This window comes from Salminus brasiliensis, chromosome 9, assembly GCF_030463535.1.
Source record: "Salminus brasiliensis chromosome 9, fSalBra1.hap2, whole genome shotgun sequence".
Classification (NCBI taxonomy): domain Eukaryota; kingdom Metazoa; phylum Chordata; class Actinopteri; order Characiformes; family Bryconidae; genus Salminus; species Salminus brasiliensis.
Genome location: NC_132886.1, coordinates 29374282 through 29393757, shown reverse-complemented (window position 1 = coordinate 29393757; position 19476 = coordinate 29374282). Strand labels below are relative to the sequence as shown.

The 19476-nt window shown below is 39.6% G+C and overlaps 2 protein-coding genes across 4 annotated transcripts; both read right to left on the bottom strand.

Moving 5' to 3' along the window:
- Window positions 1-657: 657 nt before the first annotated feature.
- stard3nl (STARD3 N-terminal like) lies at window positions 658-11879 on the bottom strand. 3 transcript variants are annotated; one of them, XM_072688153.1, is made up of 9 exons: window positions 11571-11878; window positions 8083-8364; window positions 6010-6087; window positions 5496-5573; window positions 4791-4844; window positions 4210-4327; window positions 3987-4085; window positions 2889-2944; window positions 658-1798 (listed from the first exon to the last, which is right to left on the bottom strand). In XM_072688153.1, the coding sequence occupies exons 2-8, from the start codon at window positions 8281-8283 to the stop codon at window positions 2892-2894; spliced, it is 681 nt and encodes a 226-aa protein (XP_072544254.1). In that variant the 5' UTR covers window positions 8284-8364; window positions 11571-11878; the 3' UTR covers window positions 658-1798; window positions 2889-2891. The 3 variants fall into 3 exon arrangements, with proteins under 3 accessions (XP_072544254.1, XP_072544255.1, XP_072544256.1); XM_072688154.1 differs by lacking the exon at window positions 11571-11878 and adding an exon at window positions 10085-10110; XM_072688155.1 differs by lacking the exon at window positions 658-1798 and adding an exon at window positions 1805-2578 and having other exon boundaries at window positions 11571-11879.
- A 2823-nt stretch (window positions 11880-14702) lies between these two features.
- epdr1 (ependymin related 1) lies at window positions 14703-19040 on the bottom strand. The gene is made up of 3 exons (XM_072688151.1): window positions 18681-19040; window positions 15885-16093; window positions 14703-15295 (listed from the first exon to the last, which is right to left on the bottom strand). Exons 1-3 carry the CDS (start codon window positions 18923-18925, stop codon window positions 15105-15107), a joined length of 645 nt encoding a protein of 214 aa, XP_072544252.1. The 5' UTR covers window positions 18926-19040; the 3' UTR covers window positions 14703-15104.
- Window positions 19041-19476: the final 436 nt, after the last annotated feature.

Sequence of the window (19476 nt, the reverse complement as noted above, 5' to 3'; positions counted from 1 at the left end):
ACTTTCATTAAAGAATTCCTTACTGACCGAAATCACAGAACCAAATCCAATTACTTTGCATCGAATGTAAAATAGTTTTTTGTTTTACCAAAAATAATATAATTATTTTTTTTTTTTTTTTTTTTTTTTAATGGGGCTTGTTAAGAGTATGCTACTGTTGTCTATATATATTATATATAGGCAACCTAACACAAAATTCATGCATTCATACAAAATCCTATTTACCACATTTACACAAGCCTCTTCATGTGAATTCCAGTGTTTTAATGGTGTTATATTCTCTTTACCTGATGCTGGTGCTATATTCTAAATTTCTGAAATGTAACAAAACTTATTTAACTTACAAAACTAAAATTGTGATACAGTATTATAAAGTATTATAAAGTGTTATTATTAAGATTTGTATTGTATGTGTATACACATTTGTATTGAGCAAATAAAATAACACAAATTATCACATTTACACTATTTAACAATTATGATGTTTAATATTATGATGTTATTACAAAGTGCTTCACTGTGTTAATTCATTCACAGTGTAAATCCAAAATGACAACCAGAAGACTACAAACTAAGTAATGTTTCAAGTACAGTATGTCTGGTGTTTGGGCTTATCTATTGAATCTTACTATTTTCTACACAAAAAAATTGATAATATTGTTTTGTGTTTTTTAATTAGAATGGTAACTCATGAAAGACAAACAGAAACTTTAATTAAAACAAATATCTTCACATTTATCATGAAAAAGAATGGCAATGAGATTTCCATATAGCTGTATGTGTTGATAAAAATCACTTTGTAAATAGTGTACATACAGAAGGCCGCGGGAACCAGACAAGCACCGGGTGCGTAAGCCCTTATCTGTAAGTGTTGCTTAAATATGAACACGGAAAAGGTTAATAACGGAAAAAAATCAATGTTAAATTCATATGCTTTATCTATCTGGGCATGTTTGCTAAGAGACAACCTGAACAAATGATCATGAAGAAATATCGTTCATGCTTCAGAGATGCAACAGACTTTGTTTAAGATCATGCAAAATGAGGAGAGCCCTTTATTTTGCACTTATGTTGCAGGTAAACAAACTGTTCCAGACATTTTATAGGTTATATATATTTATGTACATACGTTGTATAACAGCCTATAATATTTGAAGGTCAGTTTCTTATTTACAAACTGACAGCTAGATTACAGCTGACAGCTAGGTAACTTAATAACCAGGAGAGCAAATAATAGAAATAAATACACTGATCCACTGGAGGTGGCAATACCTCAGTAATGAGCGGTCGTGCAGGTGGCAGGAAAATGCTGTTCACATGTTTGTTACTGTAGAAATGAAGATGTTTGGGAGTTGCATCATGTACATTAACGACGGCAGACGTTTGCCTCTTTTTCAGGAGGAAAAGAGATGTGAAAGTGCAGCACAGGCAGAAAAGCAAAAGCAAGCAAATGCTTTGTTCAGAAACGAGACGCGAATCTGTCCATCAGTGATTTCAAAACCGTGTAAACATCTGAGCTGTGTGTTCATTTGGCACAGCATCCATTAAGACAGCAGAACAGGATGAAGATTTGGTGGCACCGTAACGTGATTGCACCAAAAACTTGGAGTGCTAAAGCGAAGCCGAGAGTGATACAGTAGAAGGTTGCGATGGTGGATCCAAGGCAGATCAACTGTCCAGATCACTTCAGACAATTAACCAGAGGGTGCAGCGAGTGCTGGAACAGCTCAAGGTCGAGTCACACATGTCGAGGCTTTAATGACAAAACTCAGCAGGTCTTCCTTATGACCCAGGACTCCTGAGAAAAGCAACAAACATCTGCTATACTGCACTGAAGCTGCCATTTTCAAAGCTATTTTTCTACACTTTTATCTGCTCAGGACTAAATATTAATATTAACATTAAATATTAACACAAATATGTCAATGTGTTTAACTGAAATGCAGTTACTAGAGGTGAAAAATTGGAATAGAAAAAGGACCAGCAATGGTTTTCCTTAAACAAATAATTGGCAATCTGACAAAATTTTGACAAAATGACGTTTATAAGCCCTTTATAACTTTCTAGATTTATGCATAGATCATAATAACAAATCTAATATTAGATTTACAGAACTCAATTTAAAAAGTGACACCAACTTTGAATGGTCCATCCTGGACATTGTGGCCCCTTCCCCCTTAGATTTTTTTTGTATTATTCAGTGATGTTGATGGGTTTCATTTGAATGGACTGCTTTTTAAAGGTCCCTTGACAACATTTCTATTGGGTCATTCCATGATGCTGAATTTCCTCCTGTATTAAACATTTCTTTGTAGCATTTCTATGTGCCATGGTCGATGTCTTTTTTGTATGACCCACTGAGGAGAGCTATCTACACACAAAGATATCTAGACCTTCTCCTGTAGAATTTGCTGTTACAGTCTAGAATTTATAAGTCAATCAATTACAGCAAGCCACTCTGGGCCCAAGGCTGCAAAGCCTTTGGTCTTTGCTGAACATAATGCATAGATAAGGCATTGTTCTCATTTGTTCACAGAAGGTTCTTCCAGTAGTCTTCTGGTTGTGGGGTCTAAACAAACTTAAAAAATAGACTTATGCACAAACAACTGTAATATTTCACTGTTTCTTATAATATCAGAAAAGTATTGGAAATACTAGTTTGCAACTGTGTTAGAATTGTATATTAAATTAAATAAAATCAGGTGTGCTGCTGGTGAATTTGAACATGTGTGTGGCATATATATACATATATACATATATGTATATATAACATATAACCTGATTTTAATACATGCATAAACATACTTATTGCCCATTTCAAGGTTACTTGCTACTAGAGTACCACTGTGCCATTTACCCTCAAACACAATAAGTCAACACTTTAGTACCTGCTAGACGATGGGCTTCTCAAGGTCATGTTTGTCATCAAGCTCTTCATCAGAATCTGCAAAAGATCCAACAAGGATCAATTAAATCCCTTGAGGTTTATATGCATGTCCAAATCCTTAGGCTTACTGTTTAATAACTACATGGAAAACAAAGCAAAATCAAGAGGGAATCATTCTCAGTATATCTTTAATAGAAATTGCATTTTTATGTCATGTAGGATATTCTAAGACATATTCAGTATTAGGGCTGGACAATATGATGAATCCATTCAGAAATTACATGCTTTTCTGATTTAGGTCGTAATCAATCAATCCCTATTCTGCTTATTTAAAATGTATTTAACTTCGCTGTGTGAAACACTGGAAAGACTCAGGAGCTATTCTGAGTAACCACGCTGCACACGTCGTTTTACTATCTCTGAATGAATCATGGTGCACCTGGGCGGCTCAGTAATATTTACAGGAAATCTTCTTTGTGGTTCAACAGTTATTTAATAACATTGTATGGACTAGGAGCATTACATCTTGTATCTAATAGCAAAACTGTAAAAATTCACTGGCCTGCTTAAATGAATGTTAAGATTATGTTTTGTCTATATAATATTCTGGTTCTTGTGGAGGAAAACCTTTAGAAAACAATTTTACAGTGCATCTGTAACAAAGTCGGATTCATATTACCTAATCAAAACATCCTAATCAAAAACATCAACCATCATACCACACATAAGCTCTATCAGGGATGCAGTAAGAATATTGTACTTGACAGGCCAACTCACTGTTCTCGTCAATGGCTTCTTGAGGCAAAACTTTAAAATCTACTTCTTTTACAGGATGTACACCAGTCTATTCATACTTCTAAATCCCTTTCTTTCTTTTCTATATTCTGTTCTCTCCCCATGTGCTGAGCTTCCCCCTGCTGTCTGCGGATAACTGCTGAAGTCAAGCTCAAATCAGCAGACTGTTTACAATTTTTAAATCATACGACAGGGCTCTACTGCCCCCTGGTGTCGTTTTCTGTTTTCTGTTACCACAAAAACATTGTCTGTTGAACAGTACTGTGTGTTCTAATGTTCTGTCTCCTAATGATCAGACCCTTACCTGCTACAGACTCTGGTGGTGAGTAGAATTGGCCATCTGAGAGAGGCCCTGGGTGCATGAGCGGAGCTGTTTCTGCAATGCTTTGTATTGTAAGATACCCTGTCAACCAGAACAGACATCAGTTAAAAAGCTAATACTGCACATCAAAAACATCAACCATCATACCACACATAAGCTCTATCAGGGATGCAGTAAGAATATTGTACTTGACAGGCCAACTCACTGTTCTCGTCAATGGCTTCTTGAGGCAAAACTTTAAAGTCGAGAAGCCACGTCTCTATCCATGCCAGGATGAAAGAGATGATTGGCAGCAGGTACCCAAAGGCTCCCTGAGAGAGCAGCTGGACAGATACCAGACAGAACAGGTGTGTGTGAGATGTTTATGCTTGGACAACGTAACCATTAAGCTGACTGTCATTATAGAAGAGCCAAACTGCACTACCAACTATCCTCTGAACTGAACACTCTCAGACGTTCTACAAAGACATGTAGGGAGGTACTACATGGTATTTTTATAGACACAAGCCTGGTCAGAGAGGTCATCCCCAATGGTACCTCTTTGGTACTTTATTTAGGGGCCACAGTTAAAAATGAGTAAATGGTACTCACTGAAGCTTTTGTACCTTTAAGGGTATATTCACACTGTTTACATTGTTTACATCAAAAACACAGCTGTCCAGTAGCCTTTTTGACAGCCACATGACTGTACAGCCTCAAACACTGGCTTGTGCATACACAGTGAGCGATGGTGTATAACGGCTAATTCCTTATTTCATGAAAGGAGAGGAATGTGAAATGAAATACCTTGGATATAATAACCTTCACAATCAGGAAAGCACTGGTGACTGCTGTAGTTATCTGTAAAAAAAATAAAAAAAATAAATAAATAAATGAATGACAGAATAACAGATAGTGCAGTGTATTAAGAATAATCTAGCTTCCAAGCACATTACAGAAAAGGAAATAACACACAATGGCCTCATGTAAGCATACCCAGCACCCTTGTAAAAATCTAGAGACTGTTTTCGTTGAGCATAATGCTTAATGCTAAAAAATACTCCTCCTGACTTAAAAGTCACTCTTCTTAAACCCTATAACCCGTCACATACACTTCGCTCGCAGGACGCTGGCCTACTGTCAGTTCCATGCCTTCGAAGAAGCTTTCTCCCCCCTGTACCAGTCTGATTACAGGTATCTGATCATTATTATTGTTGTTCTAATCTACTTCTTTTACAGGATGTACACCAGTCTATTCATACTCCTAAATCCCTTTCTTTCTTTTCTATATTCTGTTCTCTCCCCATGTGCTGAGCTTCCCCCTGCTGTCTGCGGATAACTGCTGAAGTCCTGTATCTATTCTTAGAGAAGTTTCAAGTCCATAAGTCAAGCTCAAATCAGCAGACTGTTTACAATTTTTAAATCATACGACAGGGCTCTACTGCCCCCTGGTGTCGATAAGAGTAAACAATGCCTGGTATTACACTTTTGGACTGGTGGTAGTCAACATACCGCAATAGCCCACCAGTGGCGTAGTCGACACACTGCATAGGCCAGGATCAAGACTGTAAATCGAAATGCAGCCAAAACCTGAAAATCGAGCAAGGAATATGAACAGAAGAGTCACAATTTGATTGACACTGCATTAGCTGTACTGTCAGACAAGACGAGGCAATGAACAGAAGGTCAGACACTCTTAAAAAGGACCTAAAGTCTTACAAAGCCTGCATTAGAGTTAGCAAGAGAATACTGACAAAAGTGGCTCGGCCTACATATCTTACACACAGTGGTTCTATATCTATAGCCTGGTCCTGGAGTACCCCTGCTCCACAGCTTCTTCTTGCTTTCCAGGTTCCACAGCTGATCATCCATTGCTGAGGTGAACTGGGTGTGCGGGTGCAGGGAAAACACTACAATATGCAGGGTAGTGGTACTCCAGGAACAGCACTGAGAACCACTGGCTCAGTGGGGTTTGTTTTTTTCCTCTGTCTGGAGCACTTGGCTAATAAGAGAATACAATACTTACAAAAATATCAAAAAAGGATTTGTGGTAGTCATATTCCAGCACTTCCTTTTTTAGCTGGTCTTGTATTTTTCCAATTACCTGAAACAAATAAACAAACATAACAAAAATTCCAGAGAACACAGTCTCACTGCTCCACAGCGCAACGCTGGGCTTCCCAAACAAATATGTTTGCAAATTTAAAGGGTTGCAATACTTTTAAGTGGATAATTCAGATACATTGAGTGTTATATTTGAGTGTTACCTATTGTTTATTCTGAATAAAACGGACTAAACCAGACCAGTAATAGCATGTGTTTATTGTGTTCACTGCCCGACTTGGTAGGGGTATATAGCCATTTGATCTGATAAGAAACACACCCATTACCTTTTTTCCTGCCACCCATTTCATTTTTGGCCACATGATATCGCATAACACTTGTAAGCTTGGCAGTTCTAACAACCAGGAAATAAGGAGCATCTAATTGTGAAATTTTCTTAAGATTGGAACAAAATCTAATTGTATCAATGCAGGACTAACAGCATTATCCATCTGACAGTCTATCGTTATTGTGACATAATGCTAATTTGTCTTTATCCTTTATAGCTTTTGACAATAAACAATATACAGTGCAGTGCAAAAGATCTTAGTCTGTTTTAGTCTGTAAGACTATATATGGAATTCAGAAAGAGTATTTTAAATAGATATAACCATCACTTATGTCCATCAATCTACATCTAATCACCTATAACATTAAGGGGAAAAATGTTTTTTGAAAAAAGTATTTTGAAAACCAATTAGAAATCAAAACTAGAAATCTACCATCAGAAATATTTAGACATTTTGTTGCAGCAAACCAAATTGTGATCAGGTGCATATTGTTTGTTTTAATTATCCTTGAGATTTTTCCAGAACTAGTTGGAGGCCATCTGTTGCTATTTGAATTGACTGGACACAGTTTGGAAAGGTGTGGGTCTACAAGGACCCAATTTACACTGCATAGACAGTATCCCGAGCAGAGGACCCTGGATGACCCTGCTAAATGCACCTTTTCACTCAACTTTGTGGTCCCAGTTATAAGGTTTACTATTATTCTGCTTACTAAGTTAATGTTAACCAGCTAATGTTACCCAACCCAGTCTTGAAATTTGTATTTAATTTTTATAAATAACGTATGGAAGAATCACCTAGAACCATCTACGCTACTTGCACAATTACTCCCCACTTTAGTAATCCAGTGGAGTAAAGTGGTAATATTTTGAGACAATATGAAAAAGTGGATAACTCCAATACATGCAAATGATATAAAAAAAATCCAAACCATAGGTTTCTGAATACTTTCTGAATCACCTGTATATATACACTATATAATACATTTAATAGCTGCAAACCCAAATACAGCATAAAGAAACAAGAATTTAAGAAGTTGAAGTAGCAGATATTGCACATTTCTCCTTGATTCCCCCATTCATTGTTTATATATGTATACATATAATTGTTTACCAGCTACATTATCTTAGAGTAATTGTACCCCCAAGTCAATTTGTTTAATAAAAAAATGATCTGTTGCATTCACCAGTGTTTCTGAAATTTTACCCCTCAAAATAAAAATAAATAAATAAATATTGTGGTCAACTCAGCTATAGGTGTGAATGAAAGGCTAAGTACCAAAGCACAAAGCCACACATAGGATGCAAATCTTGTCAACCACTGTCCCCGCCCCTGATGACAACAGCCGCCTTGCACTGTGTCAAGTATGTGCTGGTAATATGAGTGTGAAATGTGAGAAGCAGACTGTGAAAACACAGGAGTAAGTTAACCAAGCTGTCCATCTCTTCTATTTCATCTTAGAGATGGGGTTCTTAGGAACGTATAAGAAAAACTGTTCTGTAAAGCTTTCAAACACTTATGCAAGAATATGTTCACTCTTCAAAGCTCCACATTGCTAAACACTGTTTTAAATGAATGAGTGACTCTGCATGTAAAACTCAGAAACAGTCTTAAGGTGTGGCTCAGGGCACTGCTTTATTACTCCTGGTGGGAGTTTTAACAAGCTAAAGGAAGAGTAGGCAGTGAGATGCAACAGTTGAACCTACATTGAGCTCAATGATCCAGAGCAGAGTGATGAACAGGAGGTCAAATGTCACAAACAGGCAGAAAGTCCTCCTGACGTCAGAGATGCATTTCTTCTCCACTCCTTCATAGGACTCGATCCGGGCAGCCATTGGGGTGGAGTTGATGGAGCCCGCACCCCTTAACGTGGCCCTGGAGTCCACGCTGCTGCACTGGCTGGCCATGGCCTCTCGCTTACTGACACACACCCACTGCTTCCTCTCAGCAGTCCAGATAGCCACCTTCAGCAGTCATGCTTGCTTGAGCTGAAACATAGAGAGGTGCAGAGGCATTTCACATGGCCGCAGGAGGGCTATTTTGGGAAACAACCAAGCACAAAACTTAAAGTGCTGAGGTTAACGGGGTACGTGATGGTTATAAATGAATTTTAGTAGAACTGGGACAACAAGCAGGACTGTAATGATTTACAAAAAGTTTTTTTTTTTTTTTTTTTTTTTTTTTTAGTAAAAAGAATCTTCTGATAATACATGCACATCATCTTGTACACTGTGCTGCAACATACACTCTATGATCAAAAGTTTGTAGACACCTCATCCAAAATTGCCTCTGAAATTGAAAAGTATCAACAAGACCTCCCTTCTGACGCAGTAACAGTCCTTAGTCTCCTCAGAGGGCTTATGTGAGGATTTGAGGTGGAACACAGCAAATGCATTCAGCCTGAGGAGCATTAGTGAGGATAAGTACCAATAGGGGATAAATAGTTCTGGCACTCTAACTTAAGGTATTAGATCAAGCTCCAGAGAAGACCATGGCTCAGTCTGCTCCAACCCTCCTCTTGGAGAGCTGTCTTCCTGCAGGTTTCAACTCCCATCAAGTCTAAGACACCCCATTCAGTAAATCAAGGCCTTCTAAAGGCAGTAAGTAATAGTAAATCAGGTGGAATGGAGGATCAGGTGGTCAGAGCACAGAGGCATTGTGTTTTTCAGTTTGGCAGACCTTTCTAAATGTTGTAAATTATGGTCAGTTCAGGTAATGTGTACAAACCAAAGCTCTGTGAGGTACATATGGACATTTGTACAGCAGAGGATTAGTAGTACCTGATATCAGCGCAAATCATCGCTGACAGACAACAAAACTTGTGTCTTCAAATTGGAGACTTTGTTAAAAATATTTAATTTCAAGTAATTCTAGAGCATTCCTATTGGTCCATTCATCATGGAAGTTGGACACAATGTAAAAGATAACTGCCAGAGCAATGATATGGTAAAGGTGCATCAGTCTGAGAGGTGATAAAATTATAAGTCATAAAATTATAAAATTATAATACAGGAATCTAACTTGGCACACAAGCCTAATCAGTCATGGGTATAAGCTGATAAAAGTGCAAACATGCACATACAGAAAGAAACAGAAATAGAGATGAATATCAGAAATAGATTAACATGCTTCCTTATTCCTACAAGCATGGTGTCTGTGTGGAAGTTAGGCTGTTGTTTACTGCTTGATTAAACTGCCTAGTCATAGATCAACATTTGGTAAAGCAGATAAAACACCAGGCTGTTCCGAAACCAAAAGCTTGTCAGAAGACCTGGTCACATGGACCCTGCAGGTAAACCTAACACAACAGAAAAGACTGTCTAATATTACCAAACAGATACGACTTCTTGCAGCAGTTGTCTACATGGTGGACAACCTAATTTCACCACAATGGCACGTTTACAAAAGTGACCTAAAGCATGCACTTTACTTTTACTCACAGTAAAAACGTGAAGACAGGTGAGCTTTATCAGTACAAGGAAGTAAAGCCTGCTTGTTAGCATACCAAACATGTGAAGGGCGTTACTAAACGTTTTGCCTAGGCTTTCCACAGAACGACACTGCATTCAAAATCCCAGCCTGTAAATGGTGGGATTTAGTTTGCTAAACCCCATTTCGACTAAATGTACCTTTTACTAATGTCCTAGGCCTCAAAATATTCCCAATAATGAAGAAACTGTTGAGAAAGTGTACGACAAGATGACCAACCCAACAACGGCAGGGTGAACTGCTCTAATGTGGAGCACAGCCAAACGGGGGACATCTAAGCTCGACTGGGTTAAAAAAAAAAAAGAAAAGAATTAAAGTTTACACAAGCTGTGATGGCATGTGATCAAATCATGTGACTTCTCAAACATTCAATCTTAGATTAGAGTGGAGCAATCTCCAAACAGGAAGCAGCCCATGTGAAGACCACCCAAAGGTCAGTAATACAATGTGTAGACAATTATTGAGTGCACTGCTTTCTGAAAAATAAATCAATCCTGATAGTTTTTCAGGGTGTGTTTGTTTATCAATAAAATTATAAAATATAATTGTGTGCAAATACACAATACATTTAATGTTCTGTTGTCCTGTTTTAGGACAGCTGTTTAAAAAAGGGGGACAGTATATGGGGCTGTGTGGAGTATGTGGAGTATAAAGGGGCTGTCCTATATGTAGTCTAAGTGTTTCAGTCAGGCAACAAATGGTGGAGGGCCGTGGATTAAGCTATAGCTAGGATTATTTACAGGGTCTTTTAACAGATTATTCATATTTTTTTCTGTTTATTGTCACTGTTACAAAAAAACTTCCAAATCTCTAAATCGACAACTTTGCAGAAGAAGGAAATGCCTTTTTTAACCTTCAAAGGAAGTTAATGTAAATTTGGTCCAGTCATCATAATATTTGTACCTTGTTAAATTGTAAAAATTTGTAGATTTCTGCAGGAGTGTGACGAAATGCATTAAGGCCGTTACAGTCTATTCTAACATCCACACCTATATTCCTACATTTTGCAAAACCAAAGCCCTGTAAGTGGCAAATTACTGAAATGCATGAGACTGCATTTAGATTGAATAGTTACTGAGCTAAGGTTTTTTATTCAGCTCTTTAAACACTGCCTTTTCAGTGCTGCAGATTTCCAACAGGACAGTCCCACTATAGGCCAGGTAGACTGTCTGAGTCAATCTTAGCACTAGGAGTGCTGACATGTCTGAATATCTGAATTTTCTCATTCGGTTTGTTTAGGACAGAGGATTTTAGAGTGGTAGATACACTGTGTGTGTGTTTGTGTGTGTGTGTGTGTGTGTGTGTGTCTACTCCAGAAGTCTGGAAGGCAATCATGTCCCACACAGGCTAATAGTTCACCCTGTCTGAACTCTCGCCGTTTCGTTAAACAGCAAACCTGTCCCCTCAGCTCCCAACTAATGTACCAATAGAAAATATTATACTAACATAAAAAAGCACCGACATTTAGACAGCTAACTATCTAAAACAACAGCTTTCCTGAATATATAGCTAGCTAGCTAGTTATCACCATCCACTTGAGGCTACGACGCCAAGTTAGGGACACAAACAGGCTAGCGATAGCTAGCTATTAGCTAACCGAGCTAATCAGTCTCTCACCGAGGGGTCTGTCCTCCACCACTCTTCAGAAATATTATATCTGTGTCTTAACTGTACAGTGTGTTATGAAGGCTTTAGCACTACTCACCTTATTTCACAGTGAAGATGGGGGTGTGAGCGCAAACGGAGGACACACATTGATCTAGCTGAAGTAGGAAACCAGGCTGTTCAGCTAATGTTGGTGTTGCTGGAAGGCAGGAAGGCAGGCCGTCCCTCCCTCCGCCCAGCTACTCGTCCTCCAGCGCTGATCTCATGACGGCTTTCTGTTTGTGTTTTAATCGGACAGCTGCGGGCTGTGAGTGCCCCGGAACCGCTCCCACATCAGCCACAAACAGAAACTTCCCCCAGGGCCCGCAGTTTCAGGACAAAACTGAAAATGCCTCACTCTGTTTGTAAGCGGGAATTATGGGAGTTGTAGTTTCGTCGGCAGACGTGGTTCGACACTGAAATTGTGGGAGATGTAGTTTTGTCGACCCAGTCCGCCAGTACAGTTCTAAATACTAGCTATCTAAATATATAGCTAGCTACAGGTGCTGGTCATAAAATTAGAACATCATGAAAAAGTTTTTCTTGATTTCTTTCAGTAATTCCATTCAAAAAGTGAAACTTGTATATTATATTCATTCATTACACACAGACTGATATATTTCAAGTGTTTATTTCTTTTCATTTTGATGGTTACAACTGACAACTAATAAAAAAAAAACCCAAATTCACTATCTCAGAAAATTAGAATATTACTTAAGACCAAAAAAAAAAAAAGAAATGTGGCCAAATGAAAAGTATGAGCATGTACAGCTCTCAATATTCAGCTGGGGCTCCTTTAGCCTGGATTACTGCAGCAATGCGGTGTGGCATGGAGTCGATCAGTCTGTGGCACTGCTCAGGTGCTATGAGAGCCCAGGTTGCTCTGATAGTGGCCCTCAGCTCTTCTGCATTGTTGGGCTTCTTCACAATAACAGGGATATCATGGTCCTTAAACCAGGTACTGGTAGCTTTGGCACCATGTGCAGGTGCCAAGTCCTGTTGGAAAATGGAATCTGCATCTCCATAAAGTTGGTCAGAAGCAAGAAGCATGAAGTGCTCTAAAACTTCCTGGTAGACAGCTGCGTTGACCTTGGACCTCACGTTTCACTTTTTCATGATATTCTAATTTTATGACCAGCACCCGTACTAAAACACTATACTATATATACTATAAATATATGATATGACATATAAATATATTATACATATATGACAGTAGTGGCTTTGATACCTCATTAAGCTGCCACCGTTGGGCCCTTGGGCAAGGCCCTTCACCCTCTCTGCTCCCCGGGTGCTGCAGCAATGGTTTCTTGCTGTCACTTTGTGTGTTGGATGACTAGTGTGTATGTGTTTGTGTCTTGTCTCGTCACATATACATATATATACACATTGTAAATAAAATTATTTGGAGCATTTCTATTGGTCTATTCATCCAGAATAGCTATAGCAACTATAGGGTTCAAACCACAGAGGAAATGAAAAATTGGAGATACGTGTGTTTCATTGGACAGCAGAGATAGTTGTAGTAATTGTAGTAATTAAGACTAATGAATATTTTGGTTCATTTCTAAGATATCCCTGTTCAAATGCATGCACACTGCTGTTTTCTATTAAAGGGTGCTTTACAATGTCAAACATCTCTTGGCATCATTGAATAATGAGAGTTCAATACATAGAAGTAACAAAACCATGAACCTCAAACACTGTTCTGTCCTCCATCAAAAGGAAATCCGTCATTACCAAAACAGGGCTTTGAAGTGGGCCAAGACCATCAAACTTTTATGTAACAGTCTCTACTCATTACAGTTACACCCCCTAAAATGTATATTCACCCAGCCCACTGCTGAAACTTTTAGTCAGTTTTCTTACAAATTAACCTGTTTCCCAATTTGCTACTGACAATTAACCCACACACTCTGAGGAAAGCTTCAGGTTCGCAGCACCAGCCAGGTTCGTAGCCTGTGCCGGCCAACGTCGCTTCTATCCACCTGGAGGGAGCACAGCCAATTGTGCTCTCTCTGACTCCAGCTGCTGATGGCAAAGTAGCATGACTTGGGATTCGAACTTGCTACCCCTGGACTGTAGTGGCAGCGCATTAGACCACTGAGATACTCTGTGTCCCTTCTGACACAATCCTTGCCACAGTTGTACTTCAGTAAGACTGGAGAGCATTACATCACCACCAGATTCTGGTTACTTTGAAAAACAGGTCTCATGACCATGGCTTTGCCTGAGACCCGACCTGTGATCGGGAGCTTGAAAGCTGTGCACAAGGAAGCAAAAACCAGGGAAGCAAGTGTGGTTTTCATGCTAGACTACAATCCAACACTAGCTGATCGTTTTTATTATCTCCTCTAACCGCACATTGCACTGAGAGGATAGCAGCAAAAGGTTGGAAAATAACTACAATGTTCTTGTTACAGTGTGAAAAACAAAGCGACGCTATGTGGCTTCTTTATGATGCGCCGCAGTGCCTCACCCACCCTAAAAGAAACAGCTTGTTTAATTCTAGAGTCATATTATATCATTATAACTGTACATATTAGTTTGTATGTATATGTCAGCTCAGGCGACATATGGATATGCAGTATTTATACTCGTACAAGTACAAATTTCTGATTACAGATTATTATTAGTATATTGTTTTATTACTTTTAGTACTTATTACTTATTATTCTTATTCTATTTATTGTTTAGTGTATTTTTCTCTCTTAGTGTAATACTTGTTAATAGTCTGTGTGTTTGTTACATGTCATACTTGTGTTGCTCTCACCAAGTACCAATTCATGGTTGGTGTGGTGCAACAGATAACACCACTACCTGCCAGTGAGCTACCACACCATGTGGGAGACTGGGGTATGAGTCCTGGTCTGGGTGGCTATGTTGCGCTACACCAATAAGAGTCATTGGGCAAGACTCCTAACACTACACTGGCCCAATGCTGTAATACAAGTAACCTTGTAAGTTGCTCTGGGTAAGAGCATCAGCTAAATACTGAACATATAAATACAGTTCCTTGCATATGAAATAAAGAGATTCTGATATTATAGGGTCATAAATGAGCATGTAAAGCCACATACATTCTGTTCAGACATTCCAGAGCAATTTAAATTACTGAATAAATACATTCTATAGCACCTAATGAAGCTAATGAGACCCAGCTTAATGCTAATGACTGAAAGGCAGAGGCAGGTTCTGGTATTATGGTTTTATTTCTTTGCATCATGGATTTTATAGCCTTGCGTCAGCAATCACACAGAACCAAACTGAAATTACAGCAGCTGAATTATCTCAATTTGCTCTGAATTTTGTTTTATGTTTGAACTGGATGACCATATATTTGAATGCCTTTTATAAAATAAATAAAAGTTCATTCAAATTAAAATTAGAATTGCTATACATTTACACACACCCCCGTATTCAATATTGTGCAAATATAAGACTCCTGGAGCAAAAAGCTACAATTACGCTTTATCAGTAGATGTCTACACTCATTTAAACAGTGTTCCCCTGTAGAGAGTCGACAGTGTATGCCATGTGCTTCCTCGGCCTGCGCAGAGTGAAGAGCACCAGTGATAGTGCAGGAATCAGAGCCTCAGCAGTCAGAAAGCATACGCTCAGGTACAGCTGACATACATGTGCTGGGTGGGGTGAAGACCCCAGGGTCAGTAATGCCCAGCTGTAGGTCAAAGAAGCGTGTGGACGTGGTCACGCTGGTGTTCTTAGTGTAAGTCTCCTGCACGGGGTAGCAGTCATTTAAGGTGTACACTCCCACCCAGGTCTCATCTGCAAAGGGGACACAGATCACAGTGTTTATCAGTAGTGATGCTCACAAATGCATGCTTTGGCTGCCTTACTTCCTGTACATACATTTATTGGTCATTAAAACACAGAGGCCTACAGCTCCTACTAAATCAAGGCAAACCTCTGTAGGTTTGCAGATATTGACAGTAGCTCAACTTATCAGCCCCCTCTAGCACATCTGACATTGTCTCAGGCACAGCAGCATTACTTTGTACATTGAAAAAAAGCAGTCTGATGGTTCAGTCTAAAGAAAAAGTACTTAATGTGACAAGCAAACAGTTTTTTATAATAAATACTTTAAATCAAATAATGGTTCTTTAAAAGTATACGTTGAATGAGCCCAGTTCAATTATTTGCTACCACATGTAGTCATTTTTTTAGGCTAAAAGGATGAACCACCTTTCCAGTGTATTTAAAACATGGTATACTATATATCTGTACATATTTCTGATACACCTGCATCAGAATGACATTGGAAAAACCTTCATGCACTGGTTGGTGACACTGCACCCAGAAACGGGCCATTCTCTTACCTCAAAACACTGTACACTTTACATCACGCTATACTCACGTTTGCGAGCTGGTTTCCTGTCAGACCACTCTTGAACCTCAATCATGTCCCCGGGCCCACCAATGAAGTACTGATCCTCATACGTGGAGTTCATCGGGATGTCATATGGGTCCCATGCATCAGTTAAATTGAGCTTAGCACAGTTCTTGGAAACTTGCTCAATCTGGAAAAGCACCCCACTTTGGAACAGGTAGATATACTCGAAGTACCTGGGCAGTGAGGTAGCAGAGGTCTGTAAGAATTCATGCACAACTGTACATGTAACTGTATATACAACATGGGCAAGTTTAAGCTGCATCCTAACTAAACTGCCAGTACTGCTTCACCTTTAATAAAATCGTGGAAAAGCTGAAACATTTGTTCAACATTTTAAGCAAGATGTTTTTCTGTGGTTATTTTTACAAATTCAGAGTGGAAAAAGGAAAGGAGCACTATGCACTTTTACCAAGGTCTAATATATAAGAATTAATAAGAATGTAAAGGCTATAGCTTGTTCACAGTTATCAGTAGGACAGGCCTACTTACAAACCCTTGTATGAAAGCTGTGTTGGAACACAGCAGCACTCTCTACCTAAGTATCTAGATAGCAAGTTGGTGTTTCTATCATAATGTCCATTACAATAGACCATTAGAACTCAACTCAGTTTTCTACACCATCAAAGGGCTCTTGGAGAAAAAAAAAGGTCTAGTAGAGAATGAATGTCTCAACGACTCAAATCCGCAACCATCTCAGAAGGCTTGTATGACAGTTGGCTCACATGGCAATACCTTAAAGCACAGCTTAACACTGGACCAAGCCTCAGTTTTAACTGTGAAGAGAAAACTTGGAGCTGCAGGTTTGACAGTCTTGGAGTGGCAGTAAGAAAGTCAATACTAAGATAGCAAAACAATAAAGGCAGGCTTACCTGGGCCATGCAGCGTTACCAGTGGACTAACAGAAAAAACAGGGGGGTTCTAGACCTCACTGACCGGTAGTGTGTGTTTGAAGAAAACAAAAGTGCAGAATTTCATGACAAGAACACTTCTCCAACTGTTAAGTCTGGGGTGGATCGGTCACGTCTTGAGTATGTGTTGCAGCCAGTGGCATGGGAAACATTTCACTGGTCCAGGGAAGAGTGGATTCCATTAAATACCAGCAAAAACACATCACATCATCTGTAAAAAAAAAAAAAAACCCTACAGCTTCTACAGCAGAATACTGACCCCAAACACATCTCAACATCTACAATAAACACCTCAAGAAGAAAAAGCTGCACAAGGCGAAAAGAGCAGCGCAGCAAATCAGCCTAAAATTCTCACAGAACTAGAATCCTTTTGCAGGGATGGATTAGTGAAAATCCCTCCAACATGGAAAACTCTTAGCTAGTGACAAAAAGCGTTCACAAGCTGGATGATATTAAGTCCTGACCATGCAGGGTGCCCATGCTTTTCCTTTTGGTCTTTTTTTGCTATTTTAAAACGGGAAACGATGGGAATAAATTGTAGTCTTATCATAATTTCCCAAGGGGTGTCCAACCTATGCCTGCCACTGTCTACATGCATATAATAAAAAATGACAGTAACCCACTGTCACTTTGCACAATAACCAAAAAAAAGAAAGAGACTGTAGGGTGCATTTAGGCATTTAGGCAACCCTCTCATCCACCAGGACAAACTCCAACTGTGTGACTGGCTGGACTGGGAAGTATCACTACATCCACTAGCACCTTTTACCCTAGGCAACTCCGGGACTTCAGAACCCAAGCTGTGTGTAGAGGTGAACCCTACTAAAACTATATATAGTTGCCATTACTCCTTAAGATGCAGTTTCCATGATGCCAAGAGCCCCTCTGCCCTTTACTTGTTGGGCATTGCACTACACCCCCAATCTGGAACTTGTGGTTGGCCACAGGCTGATTTTTGAGAATGCAGTCACCTTGCACACAGTTAACACAGTCAAACATACTGCATAAAACACTCATTGCTTATCAGTGTATTAAAATATCCAGTGCATCAGTCAAATATACTGTAAATACTGTATACATAAAATAAAGTTTGAACACTGATTTTCTTACTGGATATGATTAGATGGTTGTCAGACGTCATGACATCAATTTCTCGAACATTACGGTGTTCTACAGTGGATGATATTAAGTCCTGACCATGCAGGGTGCCCATGCTTTTCCTTTTGGTCTTTTTTTTTGCTATTTTAAAACAGCAAACGATGGGAATAAACTGTAGTCTTGCTTAAAATATTAAATCAATATTTCCTATTTAATGCCATGCCTAATCATCATTTCACAAGGGGTGTCCAACCTATGCCTGCCACTGTCTACATGCATATAATAAAAAAATGACAGTAACCCACTGTCACTTTGCACAATAACCAAAAAAAAAAATAAAATAAAATAAGAGACTGTAGTTTGTAGTTTGTAAAGGTTTGTAGTTGATATCACTGAACCTGATGGTTCTGGTCCTGCCAGCATTAACCAGCCCAAGCTGAAACCCTGCAGATTCAACATGAGCAGCATCACGTGTTGTTTATTTGCTGGAGGGCTGGAGCTAAGCTGCCCTGTGTTGACTCATGTAGCCTTTGCACGATGTTTTAAGGATTACTAAACTGTAAATAAGTAAAATACAATTCTGCCAAATGAAATCAAATCAAATTTAAATCAAATTTAATAAAAAAATAGAATAAACGAGGTAAAACAGTGCAGGCTATCATCTTAGGTAATTCTCCGCTTCGACGCTAGTCCTGTCATCACTGCTAGCGAGATCTGCGGCTTTATCTGCGCAGTAAAAGAAGCCCTTCCGCACCTCTTACAGGGGGTGTGTTTCCTCTTCTCCTCCAGAACCCTTATGCGCTGATTCTGCCCATCATACGAGACTACAGCCCGTGTGTTTCTGCCTGTGCTGTGGTCGTACTCAACGGTCCGTCCTTCCCACTGTAGCGGAGCCGCACAGGGCTGAGCCGGGGCTGCAGCTCCGGGAGGCGGCCGGCCAAGACAGACCACCATGGCTGACAGCCACAGGGCCAGCGTGAACACGACGAACCGCAGCATCGTGCTGAAACCGGGACACAAGATCAGAGATGCTATGAGAATAGATGTGCTACCCGGCAAGACAGCTAAGGCCGGAGGTAACACCAAAACATGGTCGACAGTGGGCGCTCAGACCCCCAAAAGCTCTGATTGGTCCACTACATGGAAAGCATGGGAGCCCTAGAGCCAATCCGAGCCACTCCACAACCCAAACCTTAATTCATAGTTCATAAAAATATACCCCCATTTTTCATTGTTCACATTTTTATGGTGTGCACGATGCATAGGTAGGGTATGGGATGTCAGCTTAGTGTACACACAGTATTTCCCTGATGTGATAACTATCCCCATCATAACATGGCAACCATCCCTCCCAAAAAAGCAGTTCCTCTGACTGATAACATAAACATCATCATCATCATCATCATCATCTCCTTACAGGGTTTTAATGAGGCAAGCACATAAACCAGACATCCCTGTCCCCACCCACGTCCACCAGCTTATCCTGAGGGATCCCCAGGCGCTCTTAGGCCTATCCTTTCAGCGAGTCCTGGGTCTTCTCCCAGCTGGCT